This window comes from Protomyctophum parallelum (genome assembly GCF_964188405.1).
Source record: "Protomyctophum parallelum genome assembly, chromosome: 6".
NCBI lineage: Eukaryota > Metazoa > Chordata > Actinopteri > Myctophiformes > Myctophidae > Protomyctophum > Protomyctophum parallelum.
In genome coordinates, this window is record NC_139701.1 from 2,675,923 (window position 1) to 2,685,938 (window position 10,016).

Sequence of the window (10,016 nt, forward strand, 5' to 3'; positions counted from 1 at the left end):
TCTAGACCTGTCATAAAGATGCAAAGTTGTACCACTTAAGTCTTAAAAATTGTATAAAAGATCCGTTTCTCCAGATCGGGTAAATTGCAGATCACCGAAAATCTGCTGATTTAAAACTGTGGTCGATCAATCGGAGCACCTCTAATGAACTTGACCAAAAATGTATCCACCTCTTCAGCTTTATTCAATGGCAAACAGGCACATTTCCTTGGGTTTTTTTATTGTTTTTTACAGGAACTTAAAGAAAAAAGAAAAAAAGTCAGAGGACTAATCTATCAGATAAGAGTACTATATTTTCTAATTGAGTTCTGTCAGAGTGGCGGACTGGAGAATTATTAACTTTATTTTTGTGGAGGCTGGGGTGGTCCTGAGATAAATTAGTTAACATAGCATCTAAAGCTGCTGTATCCACTTGAACGGTATACATCAGCTATTTGAAATAGTAAATACATACAAAAAATAAAAAACATATTTTCAGATGGGGGGGGGGACAAATACAGATGTACATGTATCATTTCATTGACATGAAAACGTTTTTGAGAACCACCTCAGTAGGAACCGGGAGGCCCGAAGGAACCACCTCAGTAGGAACCGGGAGGCCCGAGAGTTCAGATAGCAACGTCTCAGTCAGTGTCCGAGGAGTCGCTGGAGCTGTCCGAGGAGGACGCCTCTTTCTCTTTCTTCTTGTGCTTCTTCTTGTGTTTGCTCTCCTTCTTGTGCTTCTTGCTGCTTTTCTTCTTGTGGCTTTTCACTTTTTTCTTCTTCTTCCGCCGCTCCTCCTCCTCCTCATCGCTGGACGAATCAGACCTGCTGCGTTCTTTCTTCTTCTTCTTCTTCTTGTGACCGTCGTCGTCGCTCGACGACGAGTTGGATCTGAAATACAAAGAATGTTCAGGAGTGATGATTTGTCTCTCGTTGCCAGGCAGAAACCTCCCATCTCCATAGATGGTGCATTTATATAGCGCTTTTATCCAAGGCGCTTTACATACTGTAGACAATTACATTCACAAAAACATTCATACGCCGATGGCGGAGGAAACCATGCAAGGCACCAACCTGCTCATCAGGAGCAATTAGGGGTCCAGAGTCTTGCTCAAGGACACTTCGACACCAACTCTGGGGGAGCCCGGGATCGAACTGCCGCGCCATGTTTAAACAGTTTGTGTTTTTTTCGTAAATTAACGCCCCCACTTGATCATACTACCACATCACACCAAAGTATCAAAAGTAGCTGATCCACATCCACACACACAAGCTTGAAATGTGGCAACATGTTTTGAGTTTGTAGATCTGCTACTTTTGAATTTGAATCCTGAAAAGTAACAGTGTTGGACATCATGAGGTTTCAGAGACGATCTACTGGCTTCAGAATAGGAAAGAAAAAGGTTGGACTCTTTAACACATTCTGACCTGAGATCAGATTCATACGAGGTTTCCGCCGGACACACACTGGTCTGATGAACCCATTCTGACCTGAGATCAGATTCTAAAAATGTCAGTCGCTCTTCGATTTTTCAAAAAATAGCAGACCTACAAGCTCGTATCGTGCCACTCGGTGGCGCGATATGAGCTTGTAGATCTGCTATTTTTAAATAGCTAAAGCATAACATGATGCTTACACCAAAATGGGTGCCCGGTCAGAATGGGTTAAATAAAAACACACACCTCTTTCTTGGTCTTCTGTCTCCGCTTCTCCTCCGCCTGTGCTTGTCTCTCCGATCTTCGTCATTGGGTGAAGCATCTACTATGACAAAAGCACAAAGTTGCAGGAAACACCAAAGTCAAAGACTGAACAGCTGCATTTTAGTTTTCTTAAAGTGAAGTCGTACTGTGTAACATTCAGTTTCACGTCTCAACACCAATGTGCATCATTGTTTGATCGTCGTTTGAATGTTCGCACAGTTACGTTGTGAACACCTCTGTATTTCTTAGAAAAATGGTGGTCGTTTTTTGTGCATTTTCATTCAGAGCAAGAATACTCAGTTGCCGCAACTTAGCATTCTACAAGCTCATGACGAAGCGACATGTTGAGCTTGTAGATATCATTCTGTAGGTCGTCCTCAGACGAGCCCTCCATCGTTTCTTCCAGTCATCCCGGTTCTCCATACATCTGGCCAGCTCATTGGTGCTTTGAGTCCAATAATTATTTATAATCAATGACCTTTATTAGTAAAGATAACTCCTCATTATATGTATTAATAAAATAGATTATTGATATGTATTTTACTATTTTCTATTATAGATTAAATCAACTAGCTTGATTAACTGCTGTTGCACTAGCCGAATGCGAAGGGAAATATAAGCCTGGGAGCCGAGGCTACTGCAGCCCTAATAATAATAATGGCTAACTTCCTCTGACCTCTGGATTGCTGTCCGCTGCGTCCCAGCTTGTCAGGGCGTGCCACCACCGTCTCGTCTTCGTCACTCTCCTCGGAGCTGGTGCTGCTCACGTCCAGGACGATGTCCTTCTGGGGGTCCACGCGCACAAAGTTCCTGCACTCGAAGGTCAGGTGACCCGCTGGGGGGGGGGGGGGACATGGAGGAGGAAGAGGTACAGCAACAGAAAGGATTATTCAATATTTTTAACATCTTATAACATCCAAAAAACATTGTTGCTGTAGGGCACTCTTCATGTGACCACCGCGCTCTGACTGTAGGTGCGTTACCCGTTCAAAACATATCAAATAAATAACGGTATGGATCGCACACACCAAGACTTCAGTTCAAAATGTTTATTTCATTTTTGAACAGGGACAAATGTTTCGGCTATCCAGCCTTCATCAGTGGGGCCAGAAACCCCTTATCTCCATGTGCTAACTTGTTGTGTTTTGTTGTAGATTTAATAGCCTACTTGATCATACTAGTGTCACACAAAAGAAAACTCATCAAAATGTGCAGCTCAAAACACAACGCTTCGTGCCGTGTTTGGCGCTTGCGGATCTGCTACTTTTATTTGAATCCTGAAACCCAACAGAGACAATTTAACACCCATTATGCAACTATGTAGCATTTATGCAAAGTTGCTGAATCTCTCAACTCGTAATGTCTGATCTACGAGCTCACAACGTGATGCATTGTGAGCTCGTCAAGCTGCTTTTTCCACTCAACGCTTGCCCAGAATAAGGGCCGGTTCATACTCCTATTTTACCGCTGTAGTGCCCAAATCATTTTGGCTCGTCAGAAATTTTCAGTAGCACTGAAGAGCCGACTTTAGGACTTTACCCCCCCCCCCGAACTTCAAATGACGTCACATTGTAGGCTCTACAGCGCCGAACGGACTTTTATTCGGCTCTAAAATAAGAGTATGAATGCTGGGGGTGGTTCATGTGGATCAAGTCAACAGCATCTATCCAAATGGACACTTACGGTAGCCGCATTTTTTGCATCCAGCTCTGATGGTGTCTTTATTTGGACCTGGAGGATACAGTGTAGTAAAGTTAGTATCTGGGAAATAGCCGTTTTGATTGTTAGTCCAATGACAAAAATAACAAAATTTCTCTTAGTACAGTACTGTTGGGCCAACATGAGCTTCAGTGCACCACAACATAAGTCTCTGGAACTGTACTACTCTACTGGCAGTCATCCTTCCAACAAAATATATTAAATTGTTGTTTTTTTATGAAGATGGTGCCGAGGTGCATGGAGTGCTGTCTAACAGGTCTCCCATATGTTAGATGGTGCCGAGGTGCATGGAGTGCTGTCTAACAGGTTTCCCATATGTTCTCAATTTGGCCGAGATCAAAATGTAATGTAGAGGCCACAATCAAACTCATCAATGAATGTGGTTACACTCAGTGCCCTGTGGATGGCGCCATTGTCATCCTGGAAGGAACCACTCCTACAAGGACAGCAGTGTTTCATTAATAGGATATTAAAGGGGATCAACCAGGAAGATTAGCTGTCGCCAGGCGTCAGCTAATGGGGAATCCATTCAATAAACCAGAAGAACAACTTTGTATTGTCCATTTGCCTTGCAGTGACCATTCCCTTTAAAGGAGCAAGTTGTGAACCCTCACCCAAACCATGACATGAAAATGGCATGAGCCACCACAAGATTGTATGCCTAGTGTGTGCTTCTCTTAATGCACTAAACCAGTGGTTCCCAAATGGGGGTTCTTTGTGGGAGTTCCAGGGGGTCCCCAGCTAAATGATAGTTTGGAACCAAATGGACCCTTATGGGTCTTTAACTGTGAGTGTACAAATGGAACCGTCCATTTGTACACACTCAGTACACACTCGGGGAGTGAACCCACCTCACCCCTGCCCACTTTGACAGGCTGGAATGGCTTAGGGTTGACGACAAGAGTACAGCATCTTGCAATGGGTCTGGTCCACAAGATTCGATACACCACCAAGATACCCATGTACCTGTCTAAATACTTCACTAAGATACCCATGTACCTGTCTAAATACTTCACTAAGATACCCATGTACCTGTCTAAATACTTCACTAAGATACCCATGTACCTGTCTAAATACTTCCTTAATGTCAACAAAGTCCACACCCACAACACCAGAGGGAGTTCAACTAACCATGTGCAACCCAGATTCGGCACAAACAAGGGACTAAATTAATTTCGCTCCTATGCCACCAAAATATGGAACGCCCTACCAACAGTCATTAAGACATGCGAATCCCTTGACTCCTTCAAAACCACACTCAAAGGGCACCTACGGACGGCTGCAATTAGAAACTGGCCCCCGTAAAATCTGAATCCCCCACCCACCCCTTTCCCCCCTCACCGTATAGGACATCGATGTTATAATATCAATTGGGGGTCTCAGAGATATAAATGCCATTAAAATGGGGTAATGTCAAACTGGGGGTCCTTGAAATTGAGAATCACTGCTAGAGCCATACAAATCTTCTCTTATGGGGGGGTCCCTGGCATATATTTTCAAATGGGGGTCCGCGGGCTAATGAGTGTCAATTTGGAGGTCCTTGACATGAAACAGTTTGGGAACCATTCCACTAAACACCACGTGGAGTACCGGTATATAATAAAGGATAATCATCTGACCCAAAAAAGCACTATTGCTTGTTTCCATTGGGGTCCCGTTCCGTGCATTCAATTAATTGAAGTGACAGAATAATAATATATATGCAAAAACATCATATAAACGAGTAGTAAATAAAATAAAACATTTTGATGATATGCTTGGACTTTCTATTTAGGCCATCATGGTCGCCATGCACCTGTAGGACATAATGCCACGTACAGAGCATGACAGGCAGAATGGGAATTGCAGCCTTAATTGAATGCAGTCACTTAATTTTACACAGCCGTCCTGAACAATTAATGATTGTTTCTGCACTCATTGTGAAGTGCTGTCTGCAGCTTTTATTGAAGGGCGTTTGAACAATAATTACTTCAGGTGGTGTGCAATGCAACCAACCAGCATTTATAACTCCAAAATGTAAGTACATCAATTCCTACTTAAACTACTTTATAACATTTCAAGGCCAAACTGGTGAATAGACGCGTTTGTGGATGATGGGACGGTCTGGAACCACAATGAAAACAATAAGGGGTGCGTTTACGGTTTACCAACGTCTCAAATACAGAAAAGGGGCTAAAAAAAAAAGACCTCAGGGCGATTTGTGTTGTCCTTTTAACAATCCAAATATAATCATACCACTGCACTGTTTACAAACTGTTTGATATAAAGTATTCAATCAAGCACATAAATGTACGGTAACCGCAAACGCAGCAAATAAATAATACCACAACTATGGAATTGTGGCTAACATGCTTCCATGCTAAATGTTTATAACTCTTTAACGATGAGTTACTAAACCGTGATATTCCCACATTTAGCCATGTACACACAGTGAGCCAAAGACAAACCTAGCGCCGTGTGATACTCGCCTGGTATAGCCATGTTCACAGCCGGTACAAATTAAAGAAATCTGCAGATTAATAGTAGTTACTATAGTTAGCGGAGCGCGCCAAGCAACACGTCCACGTTGGTCCCCCTCAAAATAACTCCGGGTGGAAACTGCAGTCATTGTAGCACAGTAGTGCCCCCCACATGGGAGAACAGACAGGGCCTTCTGGAATATTATATTATATTATAAAGTGGTTACCAAAGTGCGGAGCGGGGACTCAGAGGGCACCTTGAGGCGGTTCCAGGAGGTCCCATGCAGCAAAAATAAGGAACAGCAATAGTAGTAGTGCCACTCTTATTTCAGTGGCTACAAAAAAATGTATGGAAATAGATCATTATCCGTTTCTCCACTGCTATCTTCCCAAAGTTCCCAACCTAGAGACAGTTGCACAGTTCAGTTGTAGCATAATTATTTACTCATTCTAATCTAAATGATGCACAATGTTCTTTATGTGGGTTTCCCTTACTTTCCTCCTGGCACTATATATTTTCAAATGGGGTAAAGCATAGCCTACCATTCCGGGTTTATGATCCAGTCGTTATGATAACTTACGTGATGTCATAAGAGCACTGAAGTCCTGACGTAACCCGGTCATCCCGTCGATTCCCCTGGTTCGCGGAAGTATAAATTTATCTATGGAGAATAACATGGGCTAAAATCGTTTCATATCCAAAAATAAACAAGCTGTCTCTGCGTTATTGTCAGGGAGGTGTCTCTGTATCGTTTGCAACAGTCAGTCACTCATATATGATAGTCTGTTTCTAGCGAAAATGTAACTAATTCAGTAGCAGTAACATTAGCGTTTTCTCTCAGTCAGTTGATTCTTCATATCCATATGAGTGAAGCGGCCGGGGTGACATGTTTATTTTTCAAACACAGTTCTTATATGAGGCGATCTAAAATCCCCCTATGGGGATTATAATTCAAATAAAAAGTACATGAACCTGTGGATTGACGTCAGACTTCAGTGCTCTATAGTCATAGCCTGGAACTCACCTATGCTTTTTATGGCATAGGCAACTATGCGCAGCTGCGCGACATGAGACTAATTACTTAGAGCGACAGAGGAATACCGGATATCTCACCCCGAAAGTAAAGTCATCTCACCCCGGAAAGTGAAGTCATCTCACCCCGAAAGTCCAGACATCTCACCCCGGGGTGAGGTGTCTGCACTTTTTGGTGAGTTGTCTGCACTTTTTGGTGAGTTGTCCGGACAACTCAACAAAAAGGGTAAAAGGGGTGAGTTATCTTGTTACCCGACAGAGAGAGAGAGAAGAGTGTGTGTGTGTGTGTGTGTGTGTGTGTGTGTGTGTGTGTGTGTGTGTGTGTGTGTGTGTGTGTGTGTGTGTGTGTGTGTGTGTGTGTGTGTGTGTGTGTGTGTGTGTGTGTGTGTGTGTGTGTGTGTGTGTGTGTGTGTGTGTCAATTTAACAATGGTGCAGACGATCAGAAATCAGCAGAGAGTGATCAATGTTTGCACTATAAAAACGTCTGGGTTTCCGAGGCTAGTATAGTCATAGCCTCGATACCCAGGCTTTCATTTCAGTATAGTCATGATCAGGACCCCCAAACCGGAATCAGAATTACCCAAAATAATTCCCTGCATCATCATTTTAGGGCCTACCCAATAAAAGCCTTGATATGGTACATGAATCCGACAAGTTTCTTCAAGTAATTCTGGTAATAGTTTGTTTGGTAGGCTATATTTTATTCCAACTCGTAGTGACTGGCGAGACTAAAAACAAACAGGGGGGCGATGGGAGTTTTTATTTGCATTTCATTTTTATCATCCGTTCTAAACCACACCTAGACCGTATTTGAAGGTTGGAAGTGAGGGGGCATCTCGGTTGTGTTTGGGGAGAGCGTTCCAGAGGGTAGGGGCGGCCACGGAGAATAATAGGTACATATCTATTTGGGGATCCTTCCAAATGTGTAGCTTCGCGGAAGTTCGCGTCGTCTTTCGAGCTTGTGGATCTGCTACTTTTGATGCTTTTGACACATTTGTGTGACTGTGTACTGTTACTGTACTGTGATCAAGTAGGGCGTTAACAGAAACAGTTAGAATATGGAGGTTTTGATCTGCCAACAGCAACCATATACCACCCACAATGCATTCTGTCTGTTTTGTAGCTGCTGCTTGAGCTTTTTTATGATATATCTAACGGCTTCAACAAGTGTAATTACTCACACCATTCTCCCTTTGAAGAGCGTAATAAGGCAGTGATGATGTTTGTTTCTTAATTTAATACAGTAGTAATTTCACACCATGCCAGACGCCTTACTGCCAGGGGAATTAACGCTTGTGTTGGAATGCTTTGATATTGATTGAAAAGATGACATATTTTATAGTTAGTTAATAATAGGCCTTCAGCCTATTATTAACTTTTATTAATATAACTTTCTCGACCAAATTATATTGGAATTCGATTTTCTGTAGATTTATAAATGCCTATAAAGCAAATCAAATTTTGTGTAAACCTTCAAAGCGATGTCTGTCAGTCAGCAGATTGTGCATGGGTGTCCAGATGTGACACTGTGTTGAGGAGAGGCATATTGTGTTTTAACTTTTTAAGTGTGCCTGTCAGCGGGTCCTGTTGTGAAACCAGTTTAGAACAAGTGCTATGTTATATCCCAGTGGTTTTAAAGAGCCCCAGGGGCAGGAGCGTCATCTGGGGCACCAGGGGATGGCAATTGCCACCGACTTTAAGTGTTCACATTTAAGCTAGGGGGGGGGGGGGGGGCATTTTATGCATATTGTCCCCAACTCTGAATAGTTTTTTGCAGATCAATCAGATTAAACTGACCATGCTTCCTTTATTTTATGCATGTCCAAGCTGCTTCTTTTCACCGGGGGGAGTTCCTTTCCCCTCCATCAGGCGCCCCGGCTGGCCAGGGGGAGGTAGTTTAGAGACCAGGATTACTGCATGTTTTTTGTGAGGGTACCTACCTACCCTAGGGGACACGGGGAGAACATGCACAGAGAACTCCACACAGAAAGGCCCTTTCGCCAACCCCGCCTCGGGTATGGGCACTGATGACGTGGAGGAGAGAACACACCCCCAGCGTCCCCAGTGGGAATGGAACCCAGGACCTTCTAGCTGTGAGGCGTTAGCACTACCGACTGTGCCACCGTGCCCCGGACTAAACCATTCATTTATTAACCACTTTTAACTAAACATTTTCAAACATTTTCTCTTTTCACCACTAAACAAATAGTGAAAATTCTTGATCTACAAGCTCTCAACGTGTCGCCAAGTGACTCATTGAGAGCTTGTAGATCTCTAGTTGGACAACTGCACCTCTTCAGACTCCACCTGTACGCCTGTAGCACTTGACCTAGTCTTAACGGCCATGCAAAGGTTAAAATGTAACTTAGATAGCTTGTTATTTTAGACACATACTAGGTTCATTGTTTACCTGGTTTTCCTACTGGAAATGGAAACATGAAGTTGAGTTTGCTTTTCTATAATTCACCTCAGTGATTTTCGTTTTAATTTCAAGGACCCCCAGGTTGATGTGATTTATTTTATTTATTTTATTGTTTATCTCTGGGACCCCAAACTACACCCCAACATCCTCAGTGTTGCAAATATGGAAGCGTAACTGCTCAAGCGGGCCCGGTCCGTGGAGCACACCCTGAGAACCTCCTGATTTACCTGACAACTGTGAACTGTCCTGAGAAGCCCTCCCATCTGGTACTCCATGCAGGCTCAAACAAGTGCTATATTTGGACTTCCCCAGTCAAGCCACTTATGTGGTTGGTGTGTGAGGTTAATGGAAGGCAGACGGCCCACATGGAAAATGTGGACATAATGTGCATGGGGGCCCCCAGACATGCTCTCATCATCACGTCTGTGGAGTCCGTCAGGCGCCCTCATGCGCCATCTACTTAATACCTGCTTCCTTAACTTATATGCTAAAGCCTGCCCTGATTCATATACTGCAACACATTGGTAGCTTTTGTGCTGTCGCCAAGCGACACCGTCATGCTACGAAATATAAATTAGGCTGAAAAGGTACAATCTGTACGTTCTATGGTCATTTCACTCTCCTGACAGATAGAGGTCATTGCAACGATGTAAGAACTACAGCAAATATGGCGGCCCATTTAGTTTCCAATCTGCGTGT

At 43.3% G+C, this 10,016-nt stretch overlaps 1 protein-coding gene across 3 annotated transcripts; it reads right to left on the minus strand.

Annotated features, from left to right (window-relative positions):
• Positions 1–226: 226 nt before the first annotated feature.
• On the minus strand, positions 227–5,990 carry srek1ip1 (SREK1-interacting protein 1). 3 transcript variants are annotated; one of them, XM_083766911.1, is made up of 6 exons: positions 5,871–5,978; positions 3,367–3,414; positions 2,360–2,518; positions 1,666–1,744; positions 581–873; positions 227–547 (listed from the first exon to the last, which is right to left on the minus strand). In XM_083766911.1, exons 1-5 carry the CDS (start codon positions 5,881–5,883, stop codon positions 624–626), a joined length of 549 nt encoding a protein of 182 aa, XP_083623037.1. In that variant the 5' UTR covers positions 5,884–5,978; the 3' UTR covers positions 227–547; positions 581–623. The 3 variants fall into 3 exon arrangements, with proteins under 3 accessions (XP_083623037.1, XP_083623035.1, XP_083623036.1); XM_083766909.1 differs by having other exon boundaries at positions 228–547; positions 5,850–5,990; XM_083766910.1 differs by having other exon boundaries at positions 229–547; positions 1,666–1,741; positions 5,850–5,990.
• Positions 5,991–10,016: the final 4,026 nt, after the last annotated feature.

What these genes read in the sequence shown, in the direction of transcription:
- srek1ip1 (XM_083766909.1), bottom strand. Translation starts at nt 5,883, where the DNA reads ATGGCTATACCAGGCGAGTATCACACGGCGCTAG. An exon ending in CGAGTATCACACGGCGCTAG is followed by an intron (nt 3,415 to 5,849) that starts GTTTGTCTTTGG and finishes TGTATCCTCCAG; the next exon opens with GTCCAAATAAAGACACCATC. An exon ending in GACAGAAGACCAAGAAAGAG is followed by an intron (nt 874 to 1,665) that starts GTGTGTGTTTTT and finishes TTTGTATTTCAG; the next exon opens with ATCCAACTCGTCGTCGAGCG.